General features: G+C 45.7%; 1 protein-coding gene across 2 annotated transcripts in view; it reads left to right on the top strand.

Moving 5' to 3' along the window:
• The window catches only part of SMG1 (SMG1 nonsense mediated mRNA decay associated PI3K related kinase), a 1,401,298-nt gene that overhangs the window by 953,047 nt on the left and 429,130 nt on the right, over nt 1-19,121 (top strand). For both annotated transcript variants that reach the window (XM_069210224.1, XM_069210223.1), the window contains one exon: nt 13,330-13,520. In XM_069210224.1, the coding sequence (XP_069066325.1) occupies nt 13,330-13,520 (191 nt within the window). The remainder of the gene's footprint in view (nt 1-13,329; nt 13,521-19,121) is intronic.

The following is a 19,121-nucleotide window of genomic DNA, read 5'->3' as shown; positions in this document are numbered from 1 at the left end:
CCCTTGTGTGAGCCCAGTACTAGATGGCGAGGGCATGCATAGCATGTGAATACAGCACGTCATGCCACAAACAGATGCTTAGAGGTTAAGTACCATTTTCCTTCTATCTGATACAGGAAACATTGGTACAGGTCTTGCTGACAAAACAACTGCAAAACTGTTCTTCTATTTCTACTTCTAACTGCAGATTCCTCACTGCAGAATAGATTCCAAAACTGTGCCTTCTCAAGGTTGAGGGTCTGTGGAGTGAGTTTATACCAAAACGTCTTGCAGAATTATTGAGTAAAGTTCTGTTCTGGCCAGAGTTGCTTATTAAGGCAGACGTGCTACATGGACATATGTGCCAATGCCCATGTCACAGCTTGGCAGATATCAAGGACAGGCACCCCTTGCGCCATCCCCAGTGGTAGCGGCTTGGCCCTAGTGGAGTGGGCTCTCAGGCCTTTCAGGGACTGCTTCCTTGCCTTGGGTAGCAGATATTAATGTGGAGGGCTAGCCTTCTTTAAGGGGTCCTTATGTGCCAGCCCTCCTTTCTTTGCTCCTGAAAAACCTTTCGAAATGTTGTCCAACCATTCGATGGTCCTTGATACAAGTACCATAAAAACGCAAAGCCCTTTTGAGGTCCTTCTGGTGGATACTCTAACTGCAGATTGCTCTCTGCACCACCACCCCTCACCCCCCCACCCCCACCCCCAATTCCGTGGAGTGGCAACTTTTCTGAAAAGGTCACAGGCTAGTACTCAGCACACTGTTACCAACAATTGTCCATGTTGTTGGAAAGTGAAACGAGAAACTGATAACCAGAGCCCTGCTAAAAATTCTCCTAATCCACTCTGATGCCTAGGGATATTATAAGGTGGCAAATCTGTGGTCAGATAGAATATCTGTAGAACCTGCCCTGGTGTGTGGTGGGTACCCAAGGTACTTACACCTTATACCAGGTCAACGTATCCCCTCTTAGTGAAGTGTAGGCAGTGTCTAGAAGCCAGGCTCTCTAGAGGTAGCTATGGATGAGCAGCCAAGGGTTTTCTAGGAGACATGCAAAGCTCGTGCAAAACCACTATATTCACACAGCACTAACACACATGAAAGAAAACACTCAGTGTTACAAAAATAAAGGTACTTTATTTTTGGTCACACACTACCACAAACTACTAGAAGGGCAACCCTCCAATATGAGGTAAGTAATACATTAATTATATACACTAGTAAATAGCAATAGGCATAGAAAAGGTTAGAAAACAGTGAAATGCAGTTAGACAATAGTGACCCTGGGGGAGCCCAAACCATATACTTAAAAAAAAGTGTCATGTGAATACGGGGCCCCCACCTAGGTAAGTGTTATGTGTAGAGGGGAGCTGGGAGTACTAGAAAACCACAGAGGTAAGTAACACAGTACCCCCCCAGCGACCAGGAAAGCAGGAGTAAATCACTGGAATTTCTCCAAACCACCCACAAGGAAAAGAAGACACCCAGACAAGATTGCAAGAAATCAGCGGTGGATTGCTGGAGAGGAAGTCCTTTGGAGAGAGGGGACCAAGTGCAAGAGTCACAGGGGAGTCCAGGAGGAGTAGGAGCTACTACCCACCCAGCTGTACTTGCAGGAGTTGGTCGACAGTAATGATTAGGTCAGCACTGCAGCCTTGGAGCCGGAGAAAAGTTCCTGAGGGATGCAGAAGATGTCCCTCGCTGGAATAAAGATTGCAGACAGGTGCGGTGCAGGAATTCCACCAACAAGCCTTGGCAAAAGCAAATTTGTGGTTAGTGGAAAAGTGGTGCTGCCGGCGACCAGCAAGGCCCGGGACGACTCAACCCAGGAGGGGGAGTCAGCGACACAGAGAGCCCACAGGAGCGTAGGCAGCACCCACAGGAGCCCCCAGGCCGGCACGACAAGTTGTGGAAGGAGCCCGTGCAGTACTATAGAAAGGGATCCCACACTGCAGGAGAAGCACACAGAGGGCTGTGCGTCACAGGAAGGAGTGCTGAAGGCTGGAGCTGCTCTTAGCCTAAAGTTCCCTTGGTGGAGATGCAAACAAGCCCTGGCAGCTGCAAGAGATGCACTGCTCGGGGTACTGTCCTGCGTGGGAAGGCAAGGGCTTACCTCCACCAAAGTTGGATAGCTGGCAGAGAGGACCAGGAGGACTACTCCGGACCACCACCTGTGATGCAGGATCCACTCAGCTCAGGGTGTGAGGAGATTCACACAGCCAGTCATTGTTGCAGTAGGTGCCCACGTATGCAGGGGAGTGACTCCTTCATGCCACAGGAGATTCCTTCATCCTTCTTGTGCAGACTGAAGACTTGCTGCTCTCGAAGGATGAACTGCTGGGGAAATGTTGCAGAAGCTGGAATGAGCCGTGGAAACAATGTTGGAAGAAGAGTCTTCTTTGTGGAGGCAGATTGTCGGTTCCTGGAGGGTCCAATCCCAGTTCCAGTGGCTAGAAGTCAAAGTGGAGGTTGCAGAGGAGTCCTGCTGGAATCTTGCAATCCTAATCTGAGGACCCACCAAAGAGAGAGACTCTAAATAGCCCTGATGGGGTGATTGGTCACCTAGCCAGGCGACCACCTATCAGGAGGTGGCTGTGACGTCACCTGCCTGGCACGGCCACTCAGATGCTCCCAGAGGTCTCTGCCAACCTTGGATTCAAGATGGCTGAACCCAGGGACCCTCTGGGGGAGCTCTGGGCACCACCCCAGGGGCCACTTCCCTTTCCATTGTCCAGTTTTGCACCAGAGCAGGGACTGGAGGTCGTTGAACCTGTGTAGACTGGTTTATGCAGGGAGGGCATCAAAGGTGCCCTTCAAAGCATACCAGTTGCTTGGGGAGGCTACCCCTTCCAAGCCATCAAACACCTATTTCCAAAGGGGTCTTATCCCCTCTCCCAAAGGAAACCCTTGGTTCTGCCTTCGTGTGCTTGAGCTGTTCAAGCAGCAGGTGGGCAGAAACCTGTCCGAGGGGTCGCAGCAGCTTGGGAGGCTTGGAAAACCTTGGAAGACTGGTAGTAGCAATGCTGGGGGGCCTCTAAGGAGCCCCCAGAGTGTGTGGAATCATACTTCTAATACTAGCAACATTATTGGGGTATGATTCTGACATGTTTGGTACCAAACATGCCTAGGTTCGTGGTTACCATTATATATCTGGACATAGGTAGTGACCTATGTCCAGTACACGCGTAAAATGGTGTCCCGGCATGAAAATGGCACTTGAGTTCGTGGGTGCACCTCTGCTAGTACAGGGGTGCCCTCACACACAGGTACTTGCACCCTGCCCTCTGGGCTAGGAGGGCCTGCCATAATGGTGACTGATAATGACATGGTGCAGTGACCTATGCATGCACCCTTTCACGCAGGCTGCAATGGCAGGCCTGCAGAACACTTTGCATGGGCTCCCCACGGGTGGTATAATACATGCTGCAGCCCATGGCGATCCCCTAGTACCCCAGTGCCCTGGATGCTTGTGTACCATATACTAGGGACTTACATGGGGGCACCAGTATGCCAAATGTGGGGTGAAAATGGTACAAGTTACCAAGTTAGAAGGGAGAGAGCATAATCACTGAGGTCCTGGTTAGCAGGATCCCAGTGAACACAGTCAAACACACTAATCCACAGGCAAAAAGTGGGGGTAACCATGCTAGAAAGAGGCTACTTTCCTACAGTATCCAGCAGAAAGAGTGTTACCAAGGATAAGAAACTTGTTTATTTGGTACCCAGATCTTCTACATCTGTGTTATGCACCACTTGGCCACTGCAAAAGAGTTTTTAATCACAGAATGAAGGACAGCTTCTACGTCCAAATCTCACAATGCTGAACCTTCATGCTTGGAGGTTGGGCCTCTAGCACACTTAACCTTTCACTTACTCCCTGAGGCACTGGATGCCCATCTGACTCCCAGGCTTCTGTTATTAATGGTAGTCAAATCTGATAGAGACTGCTAATTAAAGATTGGAGGAAACCAACTTTTTGATATGATTAGCTCCTACATTTTGTCTGGTTTCATATGTGGCCTTGACTGTTAGTGCTCTGGGTCCCTGCTAAACCAGTCCCTAGTGCCAGATCTCTTTCCCCAAAACTACACAATTGTTTTGCACAATTGGTGAACTCTTTAGCTACCACTGTAAGGCCCTAGTAAATGGTACTCTGGTACTTAAGGCCTGGGGTACTAAGGAAGGTTCCTGAGGGCTGCAGCACCAATAGTGACACCTTCAGGAACACCTCGCCAAACTCCCACAAGTGCTGCCATGGCAGACAACGTGTGTTGGTGCAGGCTAAGTTGAAAACACGATCTGTCACACAGCCTTTGTGCCAGGTCCCCTATCACTGCATGTGCCAGGTGTAAGACACACCTATGGGTGGGTCCATCCAGGCATATGTGCATGAGCAGATATGTCCCTGCTAGGTCTCTGCTGATTCTGAGACATAGTATGTGCACAGGGAAGCCATTTTAAATTAATGTGCTGAACACTGGTCATTACGAGTTCCCAAGCTACATGTTGGCTTCTCTGAATCCTGGGATGTTTAGTATCAAAAATCTCAGAATAATAAACCTTCACTTACCCCAGTGATGGATTAAAAAAAAATGCACAAAGAGGGCACCTTAGAGGTGCCCCCTGAAAACCTACTAGCTACTAGTGTGCCCGACCAGTTCAGCCACCACAGATGGTGAGAGCCAGTGCTGTTTAGCACCTGAGACAAAAGCCTGCACTGGGCAGAGGTGTGACCGCCTCTCCAGGGCAAGATGGACATTACCAGAGCGGGGAGCTTCAAAGGTCTTCCCACCTTTGTAATGCGACCCAGGTCTCTCCAGGTGGTGTAGATGAGCAACCCCTCCTGTTGTGACCCCGCTTTTGTCGGCAGCACAGGCGGGAAAATTAGTTAAATTAGGAGTTATGCCCACTTCCTGCTGGTCCCGTCCAAAAGGTAGACGAGCTGAAGTGCACACTACTTTTTAAATTTCTCAATCTTGTTTGGAAGGAATTAAGCCACTAGGGTTAGGGTTATGCCCACTTCCCAGCAGAAGTGGCCATAAGAAGGGTGTAGTCACCCTAAAGGTGGGCAGCCCATTAGCTACAGCCTTGCACTCCCTTTAACCCCCTAAATTAGTATTTCGGTGGCACCCCTAGACCATAAAACTCAGATTTCGAGAACCTAAGAAGACTTGAACCAAGAAGAGTTGCACTGCAGAATGGGAAAAGAAGCAGCTGACCTGGACCGAGCCCCTCCAGCATGTCTGACCTCAAAGGATCTTGCACAAGAAGCCAACTCCTCAAGCCTTCAATGAAGACTTATTTCTCCTGTTGACTCCGGACTTGTCCTGCGACACGAAACTCCAAGAAAAAGACTGCCGCTGCAGGACTCCGGAAACCCGATACCAGAAGTGACCACTGCACCTGACGTCCACGACCCGAGGTGCAGCCAACCAATGGTGCCAGTGTGGGTCCCCAGCTGCCCAGAGGCTTAGTCCAGTGTGAATCTCTGCACGCAGCCCCCCCTCTCCCACAGGCTTGTGGAGAGAGAAAATTAAACATCTGCAGCAACCACTGCACCCGTGACCCCTGACCCCAGTTGAGGTGGATCATCGGTGCCAACAGCATACCTGGCTCCTAAGAGCTTGAGTCCGCCCTGGGTCCACCCCTGCCGGACTCTCCTATGACATCTGCAGCCTCAACACACAAGAACCCCTGACCCCGAGGGCTCCTGGACAATGAAACCCAATGCCTTAAAGACACCTCTGCACCCATCGCCCCTGGGCACAGGTGAAGAGGACCAACGGTACACCTATGTCCCGGACCACCCCAACTCTACTACCTGCTTGTTTGTTGTTCCGGTCTGGCTTTCCAGCCAGCAACCGCCGCCTGTCATGGGGTATAACTCCAATAAGAAACAATTGGACACCCACGTCTTACTGCACCTCTGCACCCGCCCGCCCAAATCCCTTCCAGTGTGACCTGTTGATGTGGTTCTGATCAGTGCCCAGTTCTTATCTTAACTCACTGAGATTGGTTTTGGAAGTCATTGTTAACCCTGTGTTAACTGAACGTCATTACAGGAAAGGGACATTTTCAGCCTTGGTTGCTGGGGAAGCTCTTCCCCAGGAACCAATGATGAAAATATTAAAAGAAAATCCCTCTTGTACCCACACCAGAGGGATTTCCTGATCATGTGCAGAGGACGGGTTGGAGCCATCCTCCGCACACAAGGGATTAAGGCACTTTGTCTACACTTCCATGATGCTTTAGCAGATTATTCTTTGTAGAAAAGCCAGCCCATGCCCACACCCTTGAGAAGTTTAGGCATAGGATGACTGAACATGCTTTAGGTTTGACCTCCTCAACATACTTTGTCCCACCAAAAACATAGGGCATTTCGCGCCTTCAGGCACCAATTTAATGGGGACCTTCAATAGGCTGTTTCTAAGTTTTATGCCCGTATAGATGTAGATGTTCAGAAAGGAAAACTACAGAAAAGAACCTTCTTTGTGTGCTCTACTCCCACCACCTCCAACCATCTCTATGTCCTCTTTGCGACAGCGTGCCAGCTGAGGGAAAGATATGTTGGCAGAAACATAGGGAAAGCACTACTGAGTAGTGGATCCTTCAGGTAAAAAAAAAACGCTGTACTTCTAATTCTGACAAAAGCAATCATTATCTATACTGTATAAGGAGTTACTGAAACGTTCCAAGGTCAGAGAGAAGGAAACTTCTGTATTCAAGCTACTTCTTTCTTCACAAGATGGGAGGAATATTAAAATATCACTTCTACCAGTTTTATTCCTCATCTCAAAAGGGTAACAAGCAGGGCAGAGCCAAAGACATTTAAAAACAATTGGGGGCAGCAAGGTAGAAAGTGCTCTGCAAGGAGCAATTGCATCCACACGTATAAACAGTACTAAAAATAGGGCATCTGTAATTCTAATGGATACTCATTCCTAAAACAACTTTGAGTAAGACAGCCAGGGAACACCTAGAAATTCCACTGATCAGAAGACTTTGGGCCATATGTACGAACACATTTTCCTATTGACACAGAATGGGAAAAACCGTTTGCTACATCTGGCCCTTTGACCTTCTGCTTTTAATAATTTTGATTTAGCGCTATCCTGTTCATCCACAGTAAAGTTAGTCAAGCTGCTGCCTAACAAATGGAATGAATGGATTTAATCTCAGGAGGGTGGATGTAGCTGGCCTTCCTCCTTTAAGAATGGAATCTTAACCCCTCAAGAGAGTACTTTTGAGGTTCACGCAAATGATGACCAGATAAGAAGCCCAATCTAGAAATTGATTTAAAGTGTGGACGATCTCAGAATGCTGCCTAGCTTGCACCTTTCAAGATCATCAAAAAGTGTTCAGGGGTCCTGTAGTCTGGAGTCCTAATAAGAGCTGGAAGCTTTACTAGGGTTTAATCTAGTAACCTCGAAATTGAAAGTAGAGTATCCAAAGATGTAAACAAATCACCGAATCCATCTCCTGTAAAAGAGAAAGGGCTTTGCTCTTATAATCATCGTGTTCTTAGAAAAATTGTACGGTATGAGAAATCTGACAGTTTGTAGTCCCATTCTCTCAATGAGATCATGTCCACTAGTAAAGTGGTTTCCTTAAATGGGCGCGAATCCATAATTTTTAACGACAGACACATAAAAACTAAGCATCAGGTTGCAACACCCTGCATGGTGTAGAGGTTTACTTAAGTAACTGTAACATTAACAACAACAACTTGACTACATAACCCTAATTTAAGGAATAAATACATGCTGCAGTAGTTACTACACATCCTTTTATTGTTATGTTCAGATACATTTCAGACATATGCTGAAAGCTTATTTATGTGGATTATTTCAGATTGCAAATGATTCATACATTTACCCCCACATCAAGAATTGAAAATAGTACACCTACTAGAAGAACAAGTTACTTACATTTGGTAATGCCTTATTTGATACTGACATATGGTTGCAGATTCTTTACCTTAGAATTTCCCCCAGATGTCAGTCTGGATCTGGAGATTTTCCTTGAGCAGTACCCCTGTGTGCCGTCAGATGGCACCCGTCGGCTCTGCCTCCATCGTCAGTGTTGTGCGTGACAGATAGGACGTTGCGGAACCTATATAGGCACGAACCCTGGCATTCAGATGTCAGTTTCTTCTCACAACTTTCCGCTCCAGAAGCGCAGAGCCATTAAGAACACGGACCACTAGTGCGTCAAAACTAGGGCCCTGAAAGGGAGGTCCCTGTACCTAGAAATCAGTTCGCAGAGCGGGGAGGATGGGTGAGTCGGTACGGAATCTGTAACTAGAATACGTCTCTACTAGATAAGGTGTTAACAAAGGTAAGTAACTTGTTCATCTGATAGAGACTTCTAGTTGCAGATTCCTTACCTTAAAATAGTTACCCAAGCAATACAATCCCCGGGGGGGTAAGTCTGCGAACCAAGATCATACTAGGAAGTCCTGCAGGACCGAATGGATTAAGTACCTGTCCCTCCAGACCGGACTGTCCAGACAGTAGTGTTTAGTGAAACGTGTACAAGGATGCTGACATTGCTGCATGAGAGATGTCTAAGACTGGAACTCTGCGTACTAATGCAGTGGCTGCAGCTGTCGCTCTGGCAGATTGAGCGCCTAAACCCTCTGGGCCTCTGGGGGTTGCTTTTTACCCAATGTAGAGCACATTTTAATGCAGAGAACAACCCATCTAGAGATGGTTCACTCCTGCACTGCCTGACGTTTTTTTGACATACATACCCAACAAAGAGTTGATCATCCACCCGGAACTCTGGTACGATCAAAGAACAACACCAACGCTCTTTTTGGGTCCAGGCGTTGGAGTCTCTCCTCTTCCTTAGAAGGATAAGGGGTTGTTTAAAAAGTCGTTAAGGTGATGGATTGGCTTACGTGTAAAGTCGTGATCCTTTTTGGCAAAAACAAAGCCCTGGTGTGAAAGAGGACAAGAGTCTTTCTGCTCCCCTCGCAAACTGAAGCATCTCATCCCAATGTCAAGCAAGAGGACATTTGAGTGGGTGTTCATTTTACACATCAGCCAAGAGAGGTTGGCTAACTCACAATATTGTCCCACATGCAATGGTGAACGGCTGCACTGTTTTGGCTTTGGCAGGCTGCCACTTGGTAAAACCTACCAGACACTTCTGAAAACTAGACGTCTGAGGAGTCCAGAGTGCTGTGCTTCACATGCACACACACCATTTTCTTACCCACAATGTCCCCAAACCTCAAACAATGACTAAACACATTTTCCTCACATTTCTGTGAGGAAATCTTCTGGAATCTGTGGGGAGCTAAACGGTATCTTGAGTCTGTGGTTGGACCAAGAGACCTTAACGCAAAAGGCAGTGATTCCCAACCTTTTGACTTGTGTCGACCCCCACCTTATTACTGGAACACCACTTTCCCGAAACAAGCACTCATCAAACAAATACACAAATGATAACAAATATGACATAATTTGCAAACAAATATGAGGGGAAAAAATAAAAATTTTAATAGAAAGGTTGGTGCTTTACTAAATTAAATTGAAGTCACACATTATCCATACTATATTCTGTTTGATGCACCTGCACTGCTCCCACAAATCAGTCTGAAGATTTTGATTTAACTTTTAGCCTCCTATTTCAAATTCCTTGATACTTCCACTAAGTTTTAAAATTAAATGTGAATTGTACATTTAGCTAGCTTATTCATATACACTTGATTAATCTGTTAATATAATTAAATTTTCTAAGCAGTTGCGGACCCCGTGAGCAGGCTTCACAGACCCCAGGGACCCCTGGACCACAGGTTGGGAACCACTGCCCTAAAGTGATACATGAGTAGGTAAACGATAGGGGCAGCTGTGGGAATTGGGGCCATGCTAGGCTGCCACCCATTAAAACCTACCAACCACACAGGTTTTTGAATGGGATTCCAGGGTGGTTTTACCCTCGGTGCTGTGCGTTCCTCCAACTTTGACTTAAGTCACGCATTTCCCTTGCATTTCTGTGATGGTAACTTGAATCTCCAGGAATGCCCACAATTCCTACCACCATTGCCCCACCTGTGCCGATAAAAGCTCTGCCCCACTTGTGTGATTGGGCCTAGTGCCAGCGACAGGAACTGATCCAACTGAGGTCATTAGGGGTCTTCATGCAAGGGCTCCCATTGTCCTTGGTTTGATCCATTCCTGTTGCAGCACTAGGCCCAGCCACACTAATGTTGCAGTGTTTTCATTGACACAGGTGAGGCTATGCTGGGTGGAAGGAATTTTGTGCATTCCTGCTACTCTCATCGAAAAGAGGGTCCGTTTTTTTGTGAAAAAATGCACTGCCTTCATGTTGGGTTTTGGGCTGTTTCCTGTTACGTGCACTAGGTCTACTCAAACAAGTGGGATACCATTTTTATTGGAAGACTTGAGGGAAATGCCAGGTGGAAGGAAGTTTGACTCCCTGCAGATTCCAGAACCGGTCATCACTGAAATTTTCAGTAAATGTGTTTTTTTAAGTCAAAGTTTGAGATTTGCTAGGGATTCTGGGTAAATAAACGTGGTGAGTGCCATGCAGTTCAGCCCACCCTGAGTACCTCTAGGTGTCTAGTTTAAAAAAATGTATAGGTTGGGTAAGTTTCCCTTGATGCCGGCTGAGCTAAGGCTCAAAAATCCACAGCTATGCACATTGCAAAAAAACACCCATCTTCAGTGGAAAAATGTAATGCGTTAGAGATGTATAAGTAACCACTGCCCCTAAACTTTATATCTTGTGCCCATTTCATTTTAGGGGTTGATGCCTAGTAGCGAAGGGGTTACATTGTTTTTCCAACAAACATTCTATGGAGAAAAATTAAAGGCCTAATTACTACTTTAGCAGATGGAATACTCTTTCACAACCTGGACGTATTTCCCATCCGCCGTATTAAAGTTCCATTTTATTCTGTGGAACTTGTAAAACGGCAGGCGGAATATCGGTCACGTTTGTTTAGGAGTGTCCCATCCACCAGGGTCGTAATCAGGCCCTAAGTGTTTATTTCTGTATCAGCTCATTAAACAGTATTCGTAGTTTTTTTTTGTTTTTAAATTAAAGAGAGAGATGCAGTTGCTCTGCACATAAACGATCTTCTGGAGTCTGAAACTTGGACTCAGTTGAATAGTCAATAGCACTTGTATTCTACAAATCCAGGAATAACCAACATGAGTGGCTGAAGCACATTGGAGCTTACCAACGCCAGTGGTACATTTCAAGAAGGTGCTAAGAAATCAAACATATTATTTCCTGATTTAAATTCTTTTAATCGCAAAAAGCATTCTCCCTAGAGAGTCACTTCCTGTGTAGAAAGTGTAACTCAGGGCTATCTGATCTCGATCATGACTAAGCCGGCGAGGCACTCCTTTATTCGTTTCCGGCTCTTTTTAATACCATTACTGGAATTTCGACAAGCCTGGGTAAATTATAACCACTCTCCAATTAGTTGCTGTATATGTGGGTATAAATTTGTATTTAGCAGACATTGTATGCTTATGCCCCCAATTGTTAAGGGAAATAATTAAATAGCTAAGACCAGAATTTTGAAAGTTGTCTACCATAATGTGAATGAGACTGTAAAGTACGTCTTATATTGAGAAAACGTGGAAATGTTGAATACTTAAGTCACAGCTATTAATGTGGCCACCAAAGTGTTGGCTTCAAAGGAAGAAGCTTCCTGTTCCCACAGAGGTAACATTTAGCAACTGTTTTTTTTTTAATTGTGGAACTATTGGTAACATGATATCTGTACATTAATTTATAATAAGTTTCATTTCATTCTAGGTTATCTTCTTTCCAGAATAGTCATTTTAAATCGAATGGTCTAGACACATTCATTTTACCTAAGGGCTAATATTTAAGTTCATACTGTTTAAATGATGCATTGCCCCAAAAATGTTTTAAGGTTTTTACATCTATATTTATTTATGACTTGTTTTTTTCTCCTTCATACATTTTAATGTTTACTGTGACTTGTATTTGTGTATGGTATCATTGTGCCCTGTACGGTTTTATTAACTAAGTAAAGGTTTTTACTCAGACCTTCATGGGTGTATTTGTGTAGAACTAAAATCCCGGCTTCACTGGCATAATTGGCAAGATAGGTTTTCTCAAAGCTTGTCAAGTCGATCCTAACCCATCCTGGAATCTATGGAAAGGCTGCTCATTGGATACCTTCTTCATTTGAAGAATCCCTTTATCCTGAAGATACTTTTCAGACTCTTCCATACAGTCCATAATATCAAGAGAGTAATTGGGATTTTTGTAATTTTCTTCGGCTTTGGCCCCCAGTGCTCCTGGCTGACGTGACAGCCACAATTCACACTGACTGCCCAGTTGGCATCACTGCTTAGTCAGTCTCTTCTGGAAGGACACCAGTGGAGCTTGGAGGGACATCAGTAAACCTTGCATAGCTGGAGCCAAACCTTACAGTCCCACTCCATGGCTGGTGTCCACCTTAAGCACTGACTGAACTGTAGCAACTCTAGAGAGTGGCAAGAAGGATAGCTTATAGCCTATTGAAATAGCTGAACCTTCATCAGAAGTGACCAAGATGGATAAATACTTGAGGCTAGTTTCAGAGGAGGAAGAGTATTCTATTTCTTGTTCTCGCAAGATGATTAGGCCTGTTTATACTTATGATGCTTGTGAATTCTCTTCGCAGTTTTCCTAATGCAGACCGGCATTTTGACTTTGCATAAGTTATAAGAATTTTGCCTCCCATGCTGTAATGGCCTTAAAGTGAAACAAAGAAAAAAGCTCACAAGCAGAAGAGCCTTGAAGCCTAGACACCAAATAAATCTGTCACTATCATTTGTCAACATTTGGGTGCAGAAGTCATAGAAGTAATATCTTATGTGGCAATATGACAATCTTTTAGAAACATAATGCAGAAAAAACTGAGCGGCTTCAGATCCCTAGTTGGATGTTAGATCAGTATGAATCTAATGAACTGTAATATGTCTAACTGGATGTTTGAATGAAAACCTAATGAAACCAAAGTAAGTAACAGGCCGTAGTCAAGAACAAAAATACATCTGTCACTCGTACCTAACAAAATGCAATTTGCATGTTTCTCATCTTAACTTGCTTTGTATGCATGCTCCAGTTGAGATATACACTTGTTGGGATCGAATATGAAAACCTACAGTATAGCAGTTAGTGAACTGTACTTCAAATGTCATGGTTATCTTGAATAGTTCATGTTTTCTAATGCATGTGAAGTTTGGTTTGAAATTGAAAGCAATTTTTGTTTTGACTAATTTTTGTTTATCTGTGAATCCATTCACTTTTACAGCGGCTACATTTAATTTAATTTGTTAACAGGTAAATTGGTTTAAGAACAGAGATGAGATGCTTGCCATGCTGCCTAAACTGGATAGCAGTTTGGAAGAGTATTTGAATTTGCAAGAAGAACTGATAGAGGTTGAGAAGCTGCATGGTAAACTGCTGGAAGAGATGGAATTTTTGGAAGGAGCTGAAGAAGCAGACCACCCATCTCAAACATTGCAAAACAGGTTTGTCAGATTTATTTATAGTTAATTACTGTTATGCTCCTTTCCCTCTAAATATTCATTTTTTTTGTAGTCTAGGAATCCACAAACAGATATCTGGGGAGTATGGTGAAGTGGTTGTAGGAACATACTCCTTTTGATATGGTCACTCCCGTTTTGTGCCAATGGTATTGATGTTTTTTAACTGAAGGTGCACTGGGTGCCTGCTAACAAGATCCCTAGTTCCAGTGCTCTCTCCCCAAAAACAATTGAAAATTGTCTAATTGTGTACAATTGGCACACAAATTAGCACCCCTATAAGTCCCTGGTAAATAGTACCCATGGTACCAAGGGCATGAGTACTAAAAAGGATCCCTAAAAAGCATGTGTTATGCCACCACTACAAGATGCATGCAGGCTGTCACTGAAGGCTGGGTGACATGGTGCAAACCATGTGTGAAATCACAACATGGCACACTCACTGACTGTGTGCCATGCCAAAGTCACTACATATAATATATGTAAGTCACCCCTACAGCAGGCCTTACAATCCTAAGCCAGGGTGCATTGTATTACATGTGAGAACATATCTGCATGGCCAGATATTGCCCCTCTGATGTCTAGTTTGATTACTAGATATTACACATGAACTGGGAAGCCGACTTAAGGTATGTACTGGGCACGGGTCATTACAAGTTACCCAGCTACAAAATGGCTTCATTGAAACCTATGGTGTTTGGTGTTTTGGTAATAAACACATCATCTTAATAAATTCAGACTGATGCCACTATTGGATTTATTATGACATGCACCCAGAGGGCACCATAGAGGTGCCCTTGAAATCTATTAGTCTTCTAATGTGCTGGCTGACTGGTATTAACCAGCCTGGCACCACGGATGAGTTTCTGAACCCTTTTGGAGGAGAGAGCCTGCACTCTGAGGCCAGAAAACACCTGCTCCAGTTGAAGGTTTTATCACCTCCTCCAGCAGGATGACTAGTAAATCAGCATATCTGGCCTGGAGGCTTCAAAGCCTCTGCCGCCCTTTGATATGTGACCCTGGCTTCCTCCAGACCTGGGGAATGTCACCCTCTGCCCTGAGGCCCACGGCACCAAGACAAACAGGAAATTGGCTATGTAGTAGGATTGTTGACCCTCCAGGCTAGTCACACCCCTAAGATGGGCTGCCTGCTGTGCTCCACGAAAGAAGGGTTCCACCATCTTGTTTTTGGTGGAATTAGGAACTCTGGGACAGAGTAATGTCCACACCCCACAGGAAGTGGTCTTATAGGGGGAGTAGTGACCCCAGGAAAAAGCAGTTCATTGGCAGCCCCTAAATTCAGTATTTGGGTGGCCCCGTGGAACCAGGAACTCCTATTCGCCTGACTACAAGAAGAAAAAGAACAAAAAAGAGCAGAAAACACTAGAACGTTTGACTAGCTTTGGACTTGGCGCAAAACCCTGCCCGCTCCTGTCCCAACAATTGCAAAGACCCGACTCGTCTTGCAATTGTGCATTCTCCCAGAGCCTTGGAGGGCTCCAGCACTTCGCCAGCCAGCATTTCCCTTGGCATGGAGGAGCCATTTCCTGCAGCAGCAGGCAAGAACTGCAACATCCTGGTCTCCCGTTTTGCTGACCATCAGGTCCATCATGGGAGCAACTCATCATGTGGAGGATACCCAGTGACCAGGTGGTCAGCCTTGTCAACCCATCCAGTCTTTGAACCACTGAACCTCCCCAGAGTCTCCCTGCACTAATACCTGTGGGTACACCAGCCAGTAGCAAGCACCATAGCTTGTTTGTGTTCAACAAAAACAACATCACCGACAAAACTTACCTGCACAACAAGGGACTTTGAGAGAGGCCAGCTCCACTCCAGAAGTCTTCCTGCTGTATTTCTTTCCCCTCTTCTGCAGGTGCACCAAGAACCATGAGAGCCTCTAACTCGCTGATCCGCCTGACTAAACTTCTGTGCACCCGAGCGCCCCCATCCCAAGTCATTTGAAACTGATGGGGTGTCTGTGGACCTGAGACCTCTATTGCTGAGCCCCCCTTTGGGTTCTGGCGGACTGGCCCTCCCAGCCCCCATTTACAGCCTTTTTCCCCACGGGTACTTTTCCCCATTGACTTTAACGTGTAGCATCTGAGGCTACCAAGACTAGAAGCATTTCTGCACCTGGACACTCAAGGGCAGGTAAACCTGAACTGTTGGTGCTTTCTAGGACCATAAACCCCTACTCACCTTAAGTCCAGAAGAACAGTTGTGTAAGTCGTTTGCAAGTGACGCTATGTAGTGTATGTTTCTCCCTTAGGATAACATAAGCGCGTTCAAGGCTTATTCCCCCAATATGACAGTTGTATTTTCTGCATGTTTAAATATTGCTGACTCAAAGTACTTACCTGATCCTGAGGATCTTGGTGTCTAAATTAATATAAATGTTATTTTCTTAAATTGGTGTCAGATTTCCTTATTGAGTGTGTTTCTTTTATTGACTGTGTGCGACAAATAAATGCCCAACACTCCCTTCTGACAAGCCTAGTGCTGCTCCGCCACACTACCACAAATAGACTACCTAGGGATTGTTAAAACAAACCCTCTACATTAATAGGGGATACCTGGACGCCCCCCACTACAAAAACTAATTTATAATTGTACTAAGTTGGCTCTCTATATGGAGCACTTAAAAGAAGCACACCGTGCAGAGTCCAGTGGATCCCCAATTGGTATTACAGAGGCAAAAGTAGATAGGACTAATGCTATATTTTGTGGTAGCGTCCGCGAGCAGCTAGGCTTATCAGATGGTAGTGCTAAGCATTTGTTGTACTCACTGAGGCAATAAAGGAGACACACACTCAAAGAATAAATGCAAGACCAACTTAGAAAAACAGCGAGTCTTTTTATACGTTTCAAACCCAAGAACTTTGTAATCAGGTAAGTACTTTTTTAAGCATAAATACTTTTCAAATTAAAAAAATCGACACTAATTACAAGTTGGGTTTCTTCGTCCAGGAGTGCTCGCAGTTAGGGAGTCCTGCATGTTGAGACTGCAAGCATCATCGGGTAGACCATTAGAGAGGTGGGGGGGGAGACCTTGTTGGACTCGAGCTCAGAAGAGCTGGGAGACATTGTTGGCACAAGTGACCCACCTCAGATGGGGTCGGGGCGGCGGGTGCAGTGGTTGCTGGAGGTGTTGGGTTTTCCCTCAGCAAAAGGCTGCGGGAGAGGTGGCCTGCATGCAGAGGCTGCAGGCAACTTGGGGGAGTCCAAGAGGGGTGAAACCTAAGTGGACTTGGACTCTGGACAGCGAAGAAACCTTGTTGGCACCATTGGTTGGCTTCACATAGGGTTGTGGACATCAGGTACAGAGGTCACTTTGGGTGTTGGGTCTTTGCTTTTCCAGAGACTGCAGAGTCCTTTCTTGAGACTAAGTTGCAAAGTAGACAGGAGTCATGAGTCTTTATGGAAGGCAGGCAGCCCTCCTGGGTTTCTTGGATGCTCAGCTGCAGAACAAGTTGTCTTTTTGGGCAGAGTCCTTCTAGAGGGGTGACATACATGTATTGCATGCAGTGTTTAGGGGATATGTGTGCCATGTTGTGTTTTTACTTTTGTCTGCACCAAGACACGCAGCCTGCAATGGCAGCCTGTTATGGGCTTGGTGAGGGGTCTATTAGAGTGGCACAATTTGTGCTGCAGCCCTTAGAGACCCTCCTTAGTATGCCAGCCCCTAGGTAGCAGGGTTACTGTTTACTAGGGATTTACAGTGGGTGCTATAAGTTTTGCTAGTTGGGAAAAACAACTGTGCAGTTTTGGGAGAAAGAGGTCTGGTTCAGTATTTCTGGTTAGCAGGAACCAGTGCACTTTAAGTCAAAATTTTACCAGAAACCAGACAAAAACTGTGTGGGGGAGTGGACCATGTCAAAAGAGTTACTTTCCTACATGCCCCCCCCACCCCTAAATGAAAGAGGGTGAAACTAATCCTTCCCAGGAGAGTCTTCAACTTCTAAGTGGAAGAACCTGGAAAGGCCATCTGCATTGGCATGGTCAGTCCCAGGTCTCTGTTCCACTGTAAAGTCGATTCCCTGAAGGGAGATGGACCAACTTAACAGTTTGGTGTTTTCACCTTTCATTTGCATTAGCCATCTGAGAGAGGCCTGTGGTCAGTTTGAACTAGGACGTGAGAACCAAACAAGCATGGTCTCAACTTCTTTAGGGACCAAACCACAGCAAAGGCTCTCCTCTCAATGACACGCCAACACTGCTCTCTGGAGAGTAACCTCCTGCTAATAAAAACCACAGGTTGGTCATGGCCATGATGATTGATTTGGGACAGGACTGCCCCTATCCCATGTTCAGAAGCATCATTCTGCACTATGAACTGCTTGGTGTAATCTGGAGCTTTAAGAACCAGTACTGAGAACATTGCTTCTTTCAGAGTATCAAAGGCCTTTTGATATCTTCCTGTCCAATTAACTTTCGTTGGCATTTTCTTGGAGGTCATTTCTGTGATGGGCGCCACAATGGTGCCATATCCTTTCACAAACTTCCTGTATTACCCAGTCAAGCCAAGGAATGCCCTGACTTGATTCTAGGTCATTGGAGCTACCTAGTCTAGAATTGTCTGGTTCTCGGTTTGTAGTGGTTGAATTTGTCCTCTGCCTAAAAGAAGGCCCAAGGATACAATCTTGCCCTGGCAAGTGCTTCCTTGATGGGGAGGCCTGCCTTTCGCAGAGCCTCAAGGACCTTTCCAAGGTGGATCAGGTGATCCTGCCCGGTAGAGCTAAAGGTAGCAGTAACCTCCTAGATATGCTGCACTAATGTCTTCTAAATCAGCCAGGACTTTGTTCACCAACCTTTGGAAGGTGGCAGGGGCATTCTTCAAACCAAAGGACATAACAGTAAACTGATAGTGCCCATCAGAGTGGAGAATGCTGACGTTTGCTTTGCTCCAGGGGGTCAGACCTATTTGCCAGTACCTTGATGTGAGATCAAAAGTACTGAGATACTTGGTTGCCTTTACCCTGTCAATCAGCCCTAGGAATTGGGCGGGCATCCCTTTTGGTCACAGAAATGAGACTCCTATAGTCCACACAAAACCTCATTTCTTCTTTCCACTCTGGGAATGAGGCTTGGGGACTAGAACAACTGGACTGGTATGGGGCCTCCCACAGTGTTCAATGACTCCCAATTCCAGCATCTTACTGACCTCAGCTTTGATGCTGTCCTTGACATGATCTGACTTTCTATAGATTTTGGTCTTGACAGACAAGCAATCCCCAGTGTCCACATCATGTGTACACCAGGTCATCTGAACAGGGGTCAAGTAGAAGAGCTCAGCGTACCAATGCAAGACTTGCTTGCAGTCAGTCTGCTGTTGGTCAGAGAGGGTGTCTGAAAAGACCACTCCTTCTACTGAACACTCTTAGGTTGCTGAAGAGAAGATCAGGGAGAGGTTCACTCTCGGCTTCCTGGCCCTCATCAGTGACCATGAGCATGGTCATCTCAGCTGTCGTGATTCATGATACTGTTGAAGTGTCAAGGGGACCGACAGTGTAAATCTCTACCCTTTCAAATGGAACCCCAAAAACTGGAAGTGGAATTAAGGGGGCCTTTGGGTGGCCATCTGCC

The sequence above is a fragment of the Pleurodeles waltl genome, chromosome 10 (genome assembly GCF_031143425.1).
Source record: "Pleurodeles waltl isolate 20211129_DDA chromosome 10, aPleWal1.hap1.20221129, whole genome shotgun sequence".
Taxonomy (NCBI): Eukaryota; Metazoa; Chordata; class Amphibia; order Caudata; family Salamandridae; genus Pleurodeles; species Pleurodeles waltl.
The sequence above is the reverse complement of the archived record's forward strand: the minus strand, read 5'-3'. Positions and strand labels throughout refer to the sequence as shown.